The 17,225-nt window shown below is 45.6% G+C and overlaps 1 protein-coding gene across 11 annotated transcripts in view; it reads right to left on the bottom strand.

The window, feature by feature from the left end:
- Positions 1-17,225, bottom strand: part of RABGAP1L (RAB GTPase activating protein 1 like) — a 257,691-nt gene that overhangs the window by 23,164 nt on the left and 217,302 nt on the right. The window contains exon 1 of one of the 11 annotated variants that reach the window (XM_068417073.1): positions 12,958-13,068. The exons of the other annotated variants lie outside the window; for them this stretch is intronic. Coding sequence (XP_068273174.1) covers positions 12,958-13,068 — 111 coding nt within the window. Of the gene's footprint in view, positions 1-12,957; positions 13,069-17,225 lie in introns of those variants that run through there. 11 annotated transcript variants of the gene reach the window in all.

The raw sequence follows: 17,225 nt of genomic DNA, 5'->3' as shown, positions 1-17,225 counted from the left end.
GGGCAAGCGCTGATGGCCACTGCAGACACCGGCTGCAGCCCGGCTGCCCTTATCCATCCATCCATCCATCCATCCCACATGTCTCGGGCTGTGATCCCCATGATAAGCCCAGACTCTTCCCACTGCTGCAAAGCAGGAGCATTTCCCAGCACACGCGATAGCTGGGACCCGGCTCAGAGGTGACAGCACCAGCCTGAGCTCACTCAGACCTGGTTCAGTCCCTGCACACAGCCAGGAGTACAAATTTCAGATCACACGCATCATCTTAATCCATGCTCAAAGTTGTATCAATTTGTTCCAGTTAAAACTCCATTCTCAAAATACAACTAAATCAGGTTCACGGAAGGATAATACAGCTCTATTTAAACACTTTATTAGGCCAAATTAAGGCTTTAATGTAACAAAAACATACAAAGAAACTAACTCAGTGCTCTGCTAGTCTCTGCAGTCATTGCTCTGCATAACCGTATCGTCCTTTTCTTAAAATGCGGTTGCCAAGAGGCATGAAGAAGTATCTTGCAATGTCTGTCACTGGGAATAAGACTCAGAAGTAGATAAGCAAGTCGTTTTTCTTTCGGGAGGATGCAGTGATGGAAAAGAAAGAACAAAACCCACAGCAACATGTTGACACAACAGACTCGTCCCTTGGATTAGACTTTAAAGGGGGTGAGTGGGGTGTCTTATTTAGATATTATGCAGTACAATCTGAACAACTGTCTCTCCCATGAGATATCAGCCACATGAAATCTGAGAGGAAAAAGGGCAAATCATAATTTCTCACAAAACTCTGTTTGTGCTGGGCAGTCTGCAGAGAAGAAAATCAGCAGCATTCATTCGCAGAAAAAATGTAGGGGTTAAAATCAGCTGCTACCTAAAGAAACTTCACAAGCTGGAGCACAGCTGGGAGAATTCCCATTTCTCCCTCTGTCACCGTGTGGTGAAGGGCTCGCTGATACCAAGCTGTTCCACCGCAGGTTTGTGATCCAGTGGAACAGCCCTCACCAGTGTTTCACCCAGCTACAGCATCGCAGTCAGGGCCCAGCCATTCCCCTACTCCAAAACACACCGTAAATCTCATTAAACATCAGCCAACCCCTGGTTTTGGGGCAATGTGATCAAAAAGGGTTTGTGCAGCAGCCTCTCGGACATCATCTGATTCTAGCATCATCCTCATCGCAGAGCTTGTGGATGAAGGTGGCTCCACGGTGCCGTTACTCTGCGCGAGCTCGGGTGTTTCACGCAGCACGAGAAAAGCCCTGGGTGGCAGATTGCTATTTTACCATCTACGGCGGCAGGAAGGAGATGTTCCCTCAAACGCCTTGGAAACGGCCATCGCGTTGGAGGGACCGTCTGTGTAACGCGTGCCCGTCTCAATGCCTGCTGCAGAACAGCATCACGCTCTGCCTCGCCTTTGGAAAGAAGGACTGGCAGCAATGCTCCTTCTCGAGCAGCAAAGCAGCCTGCTCCACACCAGCACACCTATGTAACCCTTCCTCACAGGGGAGAGTTTTCCCCCTTCAGCAAGTCACCTCCTCGCCAGCTCTGTAGGTGTAAGACCTGTGGAGGAGAGTCTTCAGGATAACACCAATCCAATTCGAAAGCTGGCCAGAGACAAAGGAAACCAGCTTGGCTGTGAATCTGTATGTATATTTAATTCTTCCACATCAGTTCATTATCAAAACACCTCAGTTGCAACTGAGACACCCAGAGGAATTTACAGAAAGAGGGGAATGGCAGGCTGCAAAAGTACAGAGCACCTGCACCATTTACTGCGATTCACAATGGCAGCAGCCCCGGCCAGCAACGCTGGACGATGGCCAACACCAGATCCTTTTGTCAGATTTTAATCTCTACGATGCATTTCCATTCATCTAAACCTGCTGAACCTGGCACAACACGTTATTCTCCCGTAGCCCGGCTGTTTAAGCTTAGTTAGGCTCAGTAAGCAATAGTTAACCACGTTAAAAGAGTAAAACTGAGAACGAGATACACTCCGTAAGCCTCGTTGTACAGCGATCCAGCGGCAACACAGGGAAAGGGGACGGAATTCAGATTCCCTCAACTATAGCTCTGAACACCAGTGTGTACTTCAGCGCTCCCCGCAGTGCTCGGGTTTGAGGGGTGCAGGTACGGACTGCAGGGGGATCTGCATCTGAACACAAGGCTTGAGGAAAGGACCTTCTGCCTTGTGGCAGAGCCCCTTCAAAACGCTCCTCTTCACATCCCCACATTGGTTTTCAGCAGACAAAAATTCATTTTCACTTTGAGATATGAAGGGCTTATCATCCACTTCAGCTCCTATTTGTTTTAGCAAAAAAAAGAGATGCCCCGCGCGGGTTAAAAGCAGTGCTTGGGAACGGCTGATTATTTTATGTACTGGCAGCTGCCGTCTAGCAGCTCCCCCAGACAAAAAGTGCTTCCTCTCGTGTGGCGATAAGGGCTTTAGCAGGGAGATGCTCTCCGTGAAAGGGAACAGCTATATCCACTTGTCAGCAAGCACCCGTTTTGCATTTAAATTGGCTCTGGTCACCGGGAATGCTGGGGGTAAGGACAGCAATATTTGAAACGGTCTAGATGGAAAATACCTGTGTGCAGGTCATTTTTATTATCTGACATCACTTAAAGAATGCCTGGACAACAGGATCTCTGCTGCAAAAGACTATATAGGCGAAATAAAACTCCCCACGTACCCTGAGGCCACAGATGAGGATGAGGGAGCTGACACGGAGCAGCCATCTGGGACAAGGCCCTGCTCTGCATAACACAGATTTTATGGACAGCAGCAGTTTTGCCATTGCAGAATTTATTCCTTGGTTTGTACCTTATAACAAACAGTTCCACGTGATTTTGTGTGGCACACATACACGCACATTTTGGTATACAGCATTTGGTTTTATACATCTCCTCAGTGACTCCACAAACCCAGACCCTCAGCTCTCCCCCATTTTGGGGTACATCACTGATTCTGATCTCAAGCTAACCCGTGCCCACCACAATTGCAGAGCTCTGGTTGTAGTTCTTGGTGCGTCACCAAGAGCACCAAGAGGTGAGCAGGAAGACAAGTGCAGCCTTCACCACCATCCCTGGGACGAGAGAATCAGAAACTCAGGAAAAAGTCCCCTGTGATTTTTTTGCATCACTTAGCAAAGAAACAAGCTCTCCTAGCTGGGCTGTCTTAGGGTTTGCTTTCCAACCTTAAACCCAGACCTATCTCACCATCACACCTACGGAAAAATGCCAACACAGGGCTAGCAGCTGGTCAGGAACCAGGTTCAAAATATTGGTATTATCCAGGCTGTAAAACCTGCCACGTTGAACACAATAATCCACAGAGTCCGCAGCTTTCAGCTCATAAACCCCCAGTGAACGCATCTTCTGAGACCTGCCACGAGAGCGGTGAAACCAGACTGGATTCTGACTCTGCTGCGTTATCAAGCCACGTCTTGTCTCGGGTCACGCTCCCTGCCCAGCACAAGAGTGACAGTAAAAAAAATTCTGCTTCCCGAGATGGAGGATGGGTGGTAGATTGCACCTCTGAACCATAGCCCGTGTAAGCTGCATTCATCGGTGAAAAACCTCACAGTATTCTTTGAACACACATTCGATGTGTTAATGTTATTTTAGATCAATTCTGTGTCACAGTATGAAGGGAACTGTAATGCTGTCACACTTTAAATTTGCATCTTTAAAATCACCATCAGGCTTCTCTGATGTGTGGTGAGGTCCTCATCTGTATTTTGGCAACTGACACAACTTCTACCACATCTTCTCCAAAGCCTTGCCTTTTTTGTGTTCGCTCAGCTCCCTAAACACAACTGCTAAAATGCCAAAAATAAAAAAATATATATTTTTTTTAAACTGCACATTAAATGATCAGCATTTTGAATACACAAGTGGGACAGTGTCCAACCTCCAAGGTATCAGAAACACTTGCTGAGGTGTGGTCCAGCATTTTAGTGCCACAGCTAATCCTCCCCCTGCTCTGTTCTCTCTGTAATCCTTCCTCTGCCAAGAAGGTTTCCTCAAGCCTTTAAGGAGGCCTCAGGTTTTGCCATATTTGCACCTTTCAGCCTCTGTGGGACCTGCAAAACGCCTTGGCGTGGAGCTGGCAGGGAACTGGAGGAAGGGCAGGCCAGGAGCGGCTAAAAGCATCACTCAGCCATTGATGTAGCATCAGCAGCTGCTGGAGAGCATCCCTGTGGCCAGGAACGCCCAGCAACACGGCATGGCAGCCCCGGGAGAGACACCGCGGGCGTACCGATCCACAAACCTGTACACACATGGCTGCTTTTTGGGTTTTCAAACCTTCACTGCCCCAGCTCTGGTCCCACCACCGCTGCTAGCACCACCGGCTGAGTTTGCCACGTCACCCGTGCGGAGACCTGCGCTCGTCCGTTATGTCTAGCTGAGACCCTGTCAGGCTCATCAATTACCAATGAACTCGAGACCTTCTGCTTCATCATCTAGCACGGAAAATCCCACGAGCACCTCAAGCACCGACAAAAGGAGGAAGTTTGCATCAGGCAGGAGGGGCTGAAGGCAGAAGATGGAATGTGGCCGTGCTGCCAACTTCAGCTGGCAAACCAGGCTGCTGCTGAAGAGAGAGCCCTACGGAAGAAAGGGCTCCTACAAAGGGAAAACACCCACTGTTTGTGGAAAAGGAAGCCGGTTAATATTAGCAGCAAGATCTAGCACCCACTGTTTTCACCCTCCAGTACCAACAGCTGCAAAGAAGCAGCAAGCCCAATTTTCCTTCTGAGCTCTCCGTCCCATTCCTCTTGCCATGGAAAGAAGGAGACCCTCAGTTCTGGGATGATAGAATTCAGTGCTGCCTGACCTGAGTCTGGACAACCTCTGTGTGCCTGCCCATCCCTACATGCTCAGCTCCTGGGATCTCCAAGGTAAAGGACAAACAAATGCCATGATACCTTAACTTGGGGTTACCTTGGTGACCCTACCTTGCAGCACAAGTACACGCTGTGTATGCACACTGAGCTTTGTCTCGGCACAGCTAACGTGCTGCTCTGAACTCAAACCATCTGGGTTTTTCTCAGCACAAAAGACAAGCCTGCAGCTTTAAACCACCAGCTGCCAGCATAACCAACACTCCAGTCCATTTAGGTGGGGTTTTTTTTTGTAAGTTTGTGTTGACACAGCTAGAAGGAAGCAATAAAGAAAAAATGTGCACATTGAGTGGTGTGTGAAAGCACAAACTGAACAAGATAAACACCACTGACATACATTTTCCAACTTCGGCAGTGAATTTATGCCAAATTCTTTGGAGAACTGGGTTCAAAAAGAGTGAAAATTGTTGTAGACAATGAAGACAGAATATTTTTAACTAACATTCACCTACACAAACAGAATCACAGAATCAGTCAGGTTGGAAGAGCCCTCTGGGATCATCGAGTCCAACCATTGCCCTGACACCACCATGGCAACTAGACCATGGCACTAAGTGCCACGTCCAGTCCATCTTTCTAGTAATTAAGACTTTCTAGTCCATCTTCTAGTAACTAAGAAATCAGGCTTCTATAAAGAGCTTAGCTGCCTTTTCATCTAGTTTTAGCACACCTTTCAAAGGCGATGAACAGACTGATCATGGAGACACTGACACAACACCGATAAATACGTGCACTTGGCATTCGCTATGAGCACACACAAAGCTTTTGGGTTTGTACACAGCTTTACTAAGGTGTAATGTATTATATATAATGGCAACCTACAAGAAAACACAAGTAAGGTAAGAAAGCTGAAGGCTTAGAATTCAGGAGCTTCAAGTCTTTCACTTGACCCACTTCACTTTCTCATCTTCACATGGTGACCACTGTATCTAAGCGATTTGAAGTGGCTGTATCAATCTTACCCGGCCTACCTCACCTCTGGGGAGAGAAATAAGTTATATGCTGCTTTACTCTAATTTAACCATTTCTTCATTTAAATGTTGCAATATGGCCTTACAAAGGAACTCATCACCTGCTCTTCTTTAGTTGATAAAGTTCATGCTGATACGCGTTCAAGGTCATTAAAACTAAAGACCTAATGAACCAATAATGTCTAGAAACTTATTTCAAATATCTTCTCCCAAATGGGCTCGTAACGACGACAGAAACAGAAGCAGAGTTTCTCAAGTACCCAGAAAAACTTGTGTCAATTCTCCTGGAATTTTGTTTAAGAAGAAAATGAGGAAGCTCCACAATACTGACATGTCCTGCTTTTGAATGTTTAATCACAAAGATTCTGTTCTTATTTATAAAATGTCTATTGGAGACACTGCTTAAATAACGCCCTCTTGATCCAATGACAATAACAGAGCAGCAAGAAGAAATGCTTTCAAACACGAAGAGAAAATAATCAAAAATGATATAGGTAATTAATGAGGGACAAATAAAACTATAAAACTAAACGCAGAAGGAAAAAAGTTTAAATTCTTTCTTGTGTTTCGTTAGGCTGGACTTGATTCTAGAGCATACTGAAAACAAGAGGACTCCTAAGTGTTGTTCATATACATTAATAATTAGAGTTCGAGAATAATTATGATTCAGACGAGTCAGAATTGTCCAGAAAACAGCTCTGCTCTGTTGGAAACCAGGCAGCAGGTGTTTCTGCAGAGCAGAAGTACTGACAGACCGAGCAGATGACATCTCCGGTCCACCCATGTGCATTTTTAGTAAATCCTTCAACACAGAAGCAATTCACTTAGACGAGAAGGAAATTCTGTATTACCAATATTTAAGAACGACCCACCAAACCATCTGGGTGACTTTAGGTGAAACCCAGAAACCCCCACAAACGCTCTGCAGAGCTGATAACAAGCGTAGGAACGTAACTGGTTCCACACCAGCATGATTTTCTGAACTGTAGGTCCCATTTTATTCTTCATCTATAGGTCTGATTGATAAAAGTAACTTCACAGTTATAACAGTCTTCTCCAGCACTGGATTCACTACCACATGATGGATTTATTTATTAAAAAACCACCAACCCCCCCCTCCCCTCCCCGAAGAGTATCCGATAGCCATAAAGCACGAATTAAAGACCTTAGGAAATGGGGCAAAAAGCCATTGTCAAAGGGGATAATTATTCACTGACATTTTTCATTCTGGGTTAATGACATCCTACAGGGTGTCTCCTGGGACTCATAAAAGATCCAGCACTATCAAACATTACATCAGTGGCCTGGAGTGAAAAATACAGTCCCGTTAATAAAATCTGCAGATGACGCATGACTAGAAAGTGCAGTAAAGAACAAGAAGGACCTGAAAATTGCACACGTATATTTGAATTCCTGGAAGTAGCTTAACTCTAATGAAACCCACCACTGTGCCGACTCCGGACCAAACGTACGCGGGGCTTTACTACAGCACGGAGCAGTAGCCCTCCAGCTGGGCTTGAATCGCCTGAAGAGATGGGATCAGTCCCAAGAAAGCCCCATTTGGACTTCTCCAAAAGGGGGAAACAAATGAAGAGGATGTGGAGCAGAGGCACTGGAGTGGTTTGTGCGGGGTGCGAGTGCCTCGCAGCAGGAGGTTTAAGGGCTCAAGCTCCTCGTTTTGTACAAGAGAGCACAGGCAGCCAAGTTGGTCACAGCATGTAAGTACCTTCACAGGGATAAAATAAGTGATGGTACAGGATGCTGTACTCTGGCACACGAACGCACGCCAGATCCAAGAGGGGAAGCTGAAACCAGAATGAATCTAAATGAGAAGTTAGAAACATATCTTGAACAGAGAGAGATTAACAGATGACCATGGAAAATGGTCATCTGTTAATCTCTGAGGGAGGGGATTCTGCCCCTCTGCTCTGCTCTCGTGAGACCCCCCCTGCAGTGCTGCGTCCACCTCTGGGGACACCTCTGTCCCAACAGAAGGACATGGAGCTGTTGGAGTGAGTCCCGAGGAGTCCATGAAGATGTTCAGAGGGCTGGAGCACCTCTGCTATGGAGACAGGCTGAGAGAGTTGCGGCTGTTCAGCTTGGAGAAGAGAAGGCTCCAGGGAGACCTTCTAGCACCTTCCAGTACCTGAAGGGGGTTTACAGGAAAGCTGGAGAGGGGCTTTTTACAAGGGCATGGAGTGACAGGACGAGGGGGAATGGTTTTAAACTGACAGAGGGGAGATTTAGATGAGATATTAGGAAGAAATTCTTTGCTGTGAGTGTGGTGAGACCCTGGCCCAGGTTGCCCAGAGAAGCTGTGGCTGCCCCCTCCCTGGCAGTGCTCAAGGTCAGGTTGGAGCAACCTGGTCTAGTGGAAGGTGTCCCTGACCATGGCAGGGGGGTTGGAACTACATGGTCTTTAAGGTCCCTTCCAGCCCAAACCGGTCTGTGATTCCGTGGTTCTATGAAAATGACACCTTCCCCACCTCCTGTTACACTCCAATGAGAGCTGGATGCTTTTCCAGAAGAGCATTTAACAGAGTGTTTAATTTTCAAAAAACACGACTGGAATGAAGTCGGATGAAAGAGATGAAGCTCCAATAATCGAAAGCTGAAGACCTGCCTAGCCTTAACCTCGGTGAATCAGCAGCAGGCTGAACCACCCGTCTCATTTCCATGCGACTGAACCTCGATGCCAAACACGAGCTACGCAGCGACGCTGTCAGACACCGATTGCACCACAGAGCGTGTAAGAGAGGCAGGAAAACCATTACACCCATGTGCCCTGATGCAACAGCAAACACCAGGGCTGGGTGCAACCAGCAGGGAGGTCCCTCCCACGCCCTCCCACCTGCCGAACGCTGGGACCATCGTCTTTGCCGAACCTCAGGAGGTTCCTCTCAGCCCACCCCTGCTGAGGTTCCTCTGAATGGCACACACCTGCCTTCCCGCATGTCCACCACTCACCTTCAAGCTTTTAGGACCTGAAAACCATCTGAAAAGCAGGGTGCATCCTGAAGACATTAAACAGTATCAGCCCCCAAACCCAGCGTTTAACCAGCTGCCAGTTAGACTTCAACCCACTGACCACTGCGCCCTGTGCTCCTGCCAGGCCACCCGGTTCTTCACCTACTTTTCAGTTCAGTTTGCTTTGAACCTCCTTGGTTCGGCTTCGATGGGAAATTGAGAGCCTAGAAAGCACTATGGCAGAGCCTGCTGGCGTGTAACCACAAATTACTTCTGTGAAATGGCTGATAATTCCTCTGAGCAGAGAGCTAAACCCAACAAGGCAGGCAGGCAAATGAAAATACAATGAAGCTTTCCAGAAGAATGTCCTTCAACTCTGGATTAAGAGGATTATACCACTCAGTATATCATTTTTATAACCCCTTGGGTCCCAGTTTTCTGCAGATAAGTTGAGAGTGGAAATTCTTTGGAGTAAAGCTACTCAATTCTTCCACAAACTACACCACAGAACACTTTTATAGGCTGCTTTGCATGTCTGTGCAAAGTAGTTTCAGAGTAACTTGAAATCTTGAAAGCAAGACCACACAGCAAAACACCCGTGTGTCATGGTCACACTGCAACATGACTAATTTTATTAAAATATACGTTGGAGGTTTGCTATCGTACAGTGTTGCTTTGGAGCAGACTTAACAAAACCTCATCTCAGATCATCTACATCCTGTTTAATTGTCTGGTATTTATGTGCATCAAAGCAACGCTACAAAAACACTGCTACGCTTTCCACTGAAAAGTCACATTTTTCCATTTAAAAATATGACTAGAATGGATGGGACCGGGACAACAGCAAGTAATTCTGATTTTCCTCATGAAGTTCATTACCTGTGTGGCACTGGGCATGTCAGAAGGTCACGCAGGGCTGGCCTGAAGCATAACCAACCCATGAGAGTGAAAATCTGGGCCTGGTTTGGTTTCGGTATTAACCCTTTGCCGCTTCATGTCGTAACCAGTGGCTCTCTCCTCTGTGCAAGAGAGACTCCTGACCTATTGCACAACCCAAATGAACCATAACGAGTTACTAGTTGCACGATTTCTGGAACTACAACAAAGTCATCCTGGCATCCAAACTGCGGAACACAATGAAAGCCTTCAAAGAACGTTTTTTTAGACTTTTCTCTGCAACCAGAGCAGCATATTTTAACCTCCTTTAAAAATAAGTTAAACCTGGATTTTGCAAACAAACAGACGATTCCCAGGTTGAAAAAATACCTGTGTGATTAACATGAACTCTGAGAGTAAATGAAAACTCTACAAACTCTTTCTGCAGAGTCTTACTTTCTGTACAGTACGTACCTTTGTGCCAGCCTGTAAAATGACCGGGACAGAGTCAATAGGATTTGCCCCAACTTATCCCAACTGGCAGCTTGTCCCACGATCAAACACAGCAGCAGAGAACTGAAAGAAACTTTTGAGTCATCAGGTCCCGTCCCTTGGTAGCACAGGCTCCCACGCACCCTCTAATCCTATCGTAATCCCGTCAAGCTTCATCTTAAACCTACTCAGGTTGTTTGCACCATTATTTAGGTAGTTAATATACTTCAAAACCATTTAAATGAGTAGTTAAGTACTTCCTATGTAAACCCTGCAAAAAACACATTTCTTAACTTATTTACTACTATGTAATGCACTGAAATGTTCACCAGGGGAGGTTGAGGTTGGACATTAGGAAGCATTTCTTCTCAGAAAGGGTCGTTAGCCATTGGAAGGGGCTGCCCAGGGAGGTGGTGGAGTCACCATCTCTGGAGGGGTTTAAGAAAAGACTGGACATGGCACTTAGTGCCATGGTCTAGTTGCCATGGTGGTGTCAGGGCAATGGTTGGACTCGATGATCCCAGAGGGCTCTTCAACCTGATTGATTCTGTGATTCTGTGAATACTCTTTGATCCAGGAAAAGAATTGATAAGAACACAAACTTACACTAACCATTCAGATCTTATAAATAATAGTAAAAATGATACTTTCCCCTCCCACAGTTGTTCCACGTTAAGTATCTCTCTTTACTAGAAGACAGGTAGTTACTTCATAGAGAAATATTTTTTTAAAAATTGTTATTTCATCGTATTTTCAGAGTGACAACAACGAGGTGAAGCTGTAAGGTGGTGCTCTGGACATCAGTTACTGTCCCCTCCAGTCACTCGCAGCTGATCTGGAGGAATCTAGAGGTATGTAGCCCACTGCCCGTTACTTTCGCTCTGAAGCCATCACCGAGCCCGTTTAAGCGGCACTTTTCAAAGATTTAAATTACAGTGTAATGAAATGTTTTCTTACCACAAGGATTTTAATTTAAACAACTGCAGTACTGGCTCTAGAGCATGCAAGCAGCTCAGGGCAGCAGGCACCCAGGAAACCCCACCATCACCATCGTTTGCTCACAGAAACTCCTCTGAAGGGCCTCTCCCAGAGCCCACCAGCACCTGGCTCCTCTTAATCCCATTGCAACACGGGTACCTGTCTGAAGGAGAGATACTGCTCTGGGCTTCCAGTCAAAATAATAAATGCTGCCATAAGCAATCAGCTCAGGCAGAAAAAGAGGAAAGGCTGTGGCTGGACAATGAATTAAGGCATACCACGTGGAAAAAGTATGCAACTCCTAATCTGTTGGTTAAGTTAAAGCCTGCTTGGAGCCCAGGCTCCAACAAGGTCACACTGAAGTATGTGGTTTTGTCTATCCTGGATTTCCACATTTATTATCTAAGTATTCTAATGGGCCTTGTAAATTCTAGCCTAGAGGAGGGCAGAGACTGAAAAAGGCATCCCAATAAAAGGGACTCGGCAGAACTCTGGTTTCAATCCAGAGGTCTATGGGACATGCAGGGGATGAGTTCATGCACCCACAATTCCTGAGCACGGACAGGCAGAAAAACCCAAGCAGGAAACAGGCTTAGAGAGGTTTTACACAAGGCAGCAATAAAGCAAATTTTTCCCCTTCTGAGAACACCTCCCTTTGTCACAGCTTAGTGACCTACCTGGATACAAACATACACAGACCAAAATCTGCAAACACAAATGCTTAACTGGATTGCTAAATAATTAGCCTGATTTGCATTTAGACTGACATTTTAACTGTATCTGCTTTTTAAGTTAAGCTCGATACCTATACATTCATTTTTTATTTTCAAAGACTTCTTGGTAGATTTAGACTAGATATTAGGCAGAAATTCTTTCCTGTGAGGATGGTGAGACACTGGCCCAGGTTGCCCAGAGAAGCTGTGGCTGCCCCCTCCCTGGCAGTGTTCAAGGCCAGGTTGGATGGGGCTTGGAGCAACCTGGTCTGGTGGAAGGTGTCCCTGCCCGTGGCAGGGGGGTAGGAACTAGATGATCTTTAAGGTCCCTTCCAACCCAAACCACTCTGTGATTCTATGATTCTTTTGACTGATCCTAGGTGGACTGACTCAACATGGGCCCATTTGTAGAATTTGAGACCAAAGATGAATTTTGACAACAAACTGCAGAGTCAAAACCAGTGCCTTCGATGCAGTTCCCTACAAGTGCTGGCATCTCCACGAGGGAGGAAGATGCCCACACTATACATGTCATTGGCATAAAGACATACACTATTCATGAGAAAAGGAAGTGGTAGTTTAACTATAAAGGTTTTACAGATACTTATGTTGATTTGAAAAGAGCACTTAAGAGTGTTAAATCACTGTATCCATACGAGGGACGGATTCTCTTCGATTTAGCGATGACAGTGACCTACACCCCAGACCCTGGGTGTACGCTGAGCGTCTGCCCTGAACCTTTAACTGAGAGGCTAAACCACAGAAAGTCTGTACATCATTTCCCAGTTTAATCGTTATTTCAATATTATTTCAAAAATATTATTTTAACTATTATCCTACTGAGCAAATAACCTTCTTCTAAACTTAGTAACCCAGAGAGAGATTACTTATCTCTTCTGAAATGAACTGTTATTGTCATTTTGTTGACGCACAGAAGCAAATTTCTGAAAAAGCCATAAAAAGAGAAAATAAATGATAGCTTTCAGCAAAAGGACTTAACTACTGGAAAGAGTATAACCTAAGCATTATCGGCAAAGGAGCAAGAGTAACACCTACCACGGATTTGGGCTTGCTGACTGCCACCAGATTGGCCAGAAAGTCTTCATCGCACAGCTGGCTAAAAACATGGGCATCGTAAGCCACCGTTATGGAGATTTCTTCCATCATTTTGCCGGCAAGCAGCTGCCGTTAGCAGCCAGAGCGCGTCGGTAATGCAAGGCTGAACCTTGGCTCAGGTCCGTCTCAGTTGTTCACACCCACCTGAAGAAGCTAATGAGGAAGGAGTGTCACGAGAGAAAACATGACCCAGCAAACCAGCTCCCGCGGGGGTTTTCCTCTCGAGGGTGCCTTTTATCGTCACGGGAAGCGCACATGAAACACCTGCTCACGCTCCCAACGCCCGGCTTGCACAAGGCATTCGCTGAAGTTTGATGAAAGCTGGGGAAGTAGGTTTAATTCCAGTGTGAGGCTGAAGATGAAGAAGCAGCAGCCAAACCAGATGAGTATTAAGCAAGAAAAGATCCGTTGGTGCTTGACAGCAGGACTGAAATCACTTTTGTTCTCAAACTTCGTAGCGATTGTTTATTCTTTATATGCAGTTTTCTCCCACGGAAAGCTGATATTCTTATTAGCAGATTCTCACTTCCCAATCAATTGCTTCTCCTGGCTTATTTATCAATTCACAGACACCGGTGTAATGATGATTTCTTTCAGATATTCCTTGGAATTTTCCACAAGGTTCCAAATCTCTCTTTAAACTCTCAAACACCACTCACTTTCTCTTTTACCCAGATCCAAATTGCATCTTGTGCCACGTAGATGCTTTTTGATTTTAGCAAGAAGATGGTGGCATCAAGTCACAACCCTCCAAAAAGAGTCCTTCAGTCTCCATTTGTAACCCAGGGTAAAACAGCCATGCAAAACGCAACAAAGGCTGTAAGCTCTTCCTTGAATAAACTCACACCTCCACAAGTGAAATAAAACCAATTTATGCAATTGAAACTTTCCACAGTAGAAGGTTTTTAACCTGAATCTGCGACTGGTTTGCTTTTAATCGAGAAGTGATATGGTACCTCTTTGTCTATGAGTCCTAAACAGCGTAGCTGCCTTCCAAATTGCTCCTGACTTTCCAAATCGTTTATCATAACATGTATCTGACACAGAAAAAAAAAAAAACAGCACAAGGAAAAAAATCTGAAAAAAACACATTAAAAATCAATATTCTCAAAACTACGAAAGAAAATCTAGAAAATAATAAGTGATTAAAAGAAACAAAGAAAAAGTCCCAAAAAGAAACTCCTTTCAGGAGACTCAGGCAAGATAAAACTTCTGCTCAGACTCATCCACTACATTTTTATCTTCTCTGGAAGCCTTTTGTTCTTCCTGGTAAAAAATCATACCTGCTCAAGAAACCTAAATCATTTCAGCCATGCATTAGTCTCCAAAAACAGTATGTGCTGGATGCTGCAAATCTGGTAGAAGTTTCCAGTTCAGGTTGTTGCTGGTAGCATATGGTTATGGTCTCGCTTTCCAGAATAAACAGGGTCAGCCCCACCTTGCTTTTCTCTTTCTCCTGTGTTCCTGGAGTGTCTTTATCAAAGATTACACCGGTATCTAAATAGCACCAGGTGCTATTTGCATTTCAATAGGAAACTTGAGCAACAGCTGTAGCGTACAGGATTAAAAACCCAACTTCTCTTCCACTTAAATAGGGGGAGAAATGACCTGTTATTGCTAGGAAACAAACTTCTAATAGGCTTATGGCAAACAAAAAATGCAGCACTTGAGGTTAAATCCTTGAGACTAAAGCAGATTCTGATCATGCTTAACCCTTGCAGGAGGAGGAAAGGTATTTTTCCCTTGAACTGCACCTATAGTGCATTTTAAAAAATTTTTCTTCCAAGGCTTGCAAATTTTTTCCAATTAATTCCCAGGGCAGAGCTAGTTTAGATTCCGATCCTGAAGCGATATCCAGCTCACGAGCTCGCTCTCCACGTCACCTACACACCAACCATACCTGCTACGCTACATCCTGCTCAGCTTTTCCGAAGCGCTTCCAACGACCGCTTTCCTCTTCGCTTTCATTGCCTTGGGGGTGGAGGGGTGGCTTGGTTTGGATTTTTTTCTTGTAGCAAAAGTTGAAAGCGTCAGGCTGAGCGCGGCTCCTCGGTGCCTGCCTCCGAGGTGTGCTGACAAAGGCACCTGTTGTAAGAGGTAACGCAAGTCCCTTCCCACCACCCCTCCCACCCCGCTGGCACCCGCTCCGGAGGCTCCCGACAGGGACTGACGTGACATCGGAGCAGTGGTGTAGGCGCAGGGGGAGAGAGCAGGCGGTGTAACAACAAACGTCCCCGTGTTAATGAGCCCAATTTAATTCTGCAAGAAGGGCAGGAGGTGGAGAATGCAAATGATCAGACCTATTCCCCAGCTGCAGCTATTCGCATCCCTCCCCTAATTTAGCCAACAGGCATTTCTAGTTAAAAGGAATTATGGACCAGAACCTATATTCCCCCCCTTTTTTTTCCATCTTAAACAGAAAGGTTACGATGATTTAACAGAACTAAATCTACATTTACTATTGTATTATTGGATTAATAATTCTTCTCATCTCCTTATCAGAGGGTTTGTAATTTTGGCGTGTTCTAACTAGCAATCACAAGAACTAACAACAGATTTTTGATGCTAATGCATATCTTTACTTTAAAAGGGATGTTTTTCAGCTGTTATTTCAAGCTAATGGAGCTGAGCTGCCCACAAACCCCTACGAACATGCATTTTACATCTGTGTAAACAGTCTGTGCTATACTCTGAATCGATGCATAAAATTATAACTATCAAGCCAGTTAAACTAAATCTTTTGAATTAAACTGACTGAAGCAAATCTGTGTCCCCAGACACGGTCGTGGCATGCTCCTGCCAGAAGAGCTATCAAGGAAAAGGCAAGCAGAGAGATGCCCTCGACCACCTCCTCGGGCCACGCTGCCCGCTCCTCCCAGCCTTTCAATCCAGAGCCTTCCCCTCAGCCTGCGTTTCTGAGCGCCGAAGCGATGAATAATCTACCAAAAGACAACAAAACCCATGTAGTCCAGCTTCGTATTTCTTTAAAGCAAATATCGCTTCTCTGGATAACACGTCTACCTCGCAGCAGCCTTCCTCAAGGAACAGGAACGCAGTCCCCTCCATGACACAGCTTTTGAAAGCATACCTCCGAAGCAGGAATTTTTGGAGAAGCAGTTCAACCGAGCAGTCAGGATGACAGAAGAGAGCCAGCAGAAGGACAGGTGAGCTGCAGAAAACTCTTAACTAATGAAGGTAAGTAGCCCTAATTACAGTTGTTGGGGTTTATACGCTGGTGGATAATAGAGGTGAATGGAAAATTCCTGAATTGAGCAAACCAGCCAGCTTAGCAAAGCCAAATCCTGCTCGCTCCCAAGATAAATTCACTCTCACTCCACCCCCAGGAATGTCTTGCTGCTATCTGACAGGGATAGGATCTTCTGATAGACGGGAAAGCGTTACGTATGTGAGGTATGTGCAGCTTCTTGCTGAGCGCTCCCTTCCTGCGTCTCTGAACCATAAAGGCGTTCGCTGCGATTTGCTGTTTGTGCATTCATGAATCCAGGAAGATCACAGCAGTCTTCAGATAAGGAAACATAAAACTCCTTTCATAGCACTTGGAAAGGTAGTTGGCAGCCTTCAAGATAAGTTTACAGGGTTTTTTTCCTCACATGGGAATGAATAACAGTAGTACCACGCTCTTCTCACAATTCCCTTACCCATTAACGACCTGTAGCAACTGTTTCGAACACGACCAGTGAAAAACACTCGGTGACAAGTCAAACGCCGTGAGTCCCAAAGCGCAGTTACGTTCTCTCCTCGTCCACGAAGGACTTGCTTATCGCTGAGGAACAGCAGATATCCCAGATCTTCAGCCTGCACGCTCGGTCACCTGCGGTGCCACCTAAAGCCCCTGCAGATGTTTTTGCTGCCCTCGGGAAGCCGAACCCTCAGCCACACCGAATGCCTGCGCTGGTGAAAGGCAGGGGAGCGGCTGCCCGTCCTTCGTACGTGTGGTTATCCCAGGGAACTAAGGAGCAAAGCATTTACTGCAGCCTTGGAGAAGGCTGCAATTTTATTCATAACTCAGTTTTAGACACGAGAAGGTGAATCCCTTTAGTTGTGTTTTTGGATTCAAAGCAAGCACTGACCATCAAGCCATCGCTCGCAGGAATGCCCTGTACCATTCGAGAGAAGCAGCTGCCAGGCTCAGGCTGGTCTATAGTTCAGCAATTGCTTCTCCAAGTTTTATTTTTATTATTTAAAAT

The sequence above is a fragment of the Nyctibius grandis genome, chromosome 21 (assembly GCF_013368605.1).
Source record: "Nyctibius grandis isolate bNycGra1 chromosome 21, bNycGra1.pri, whole genome shotgun sequence".
Taxonomy (NCBI): Eukaryota; Metazoa; Chordata; class Aves; order Nyctibiiformes; family Nyctibiidae; genus Nyctibius; species Nyctibius grandis.
This window is presented reverse-complemented; position numbering and strand designations above follow the sequence as displayed.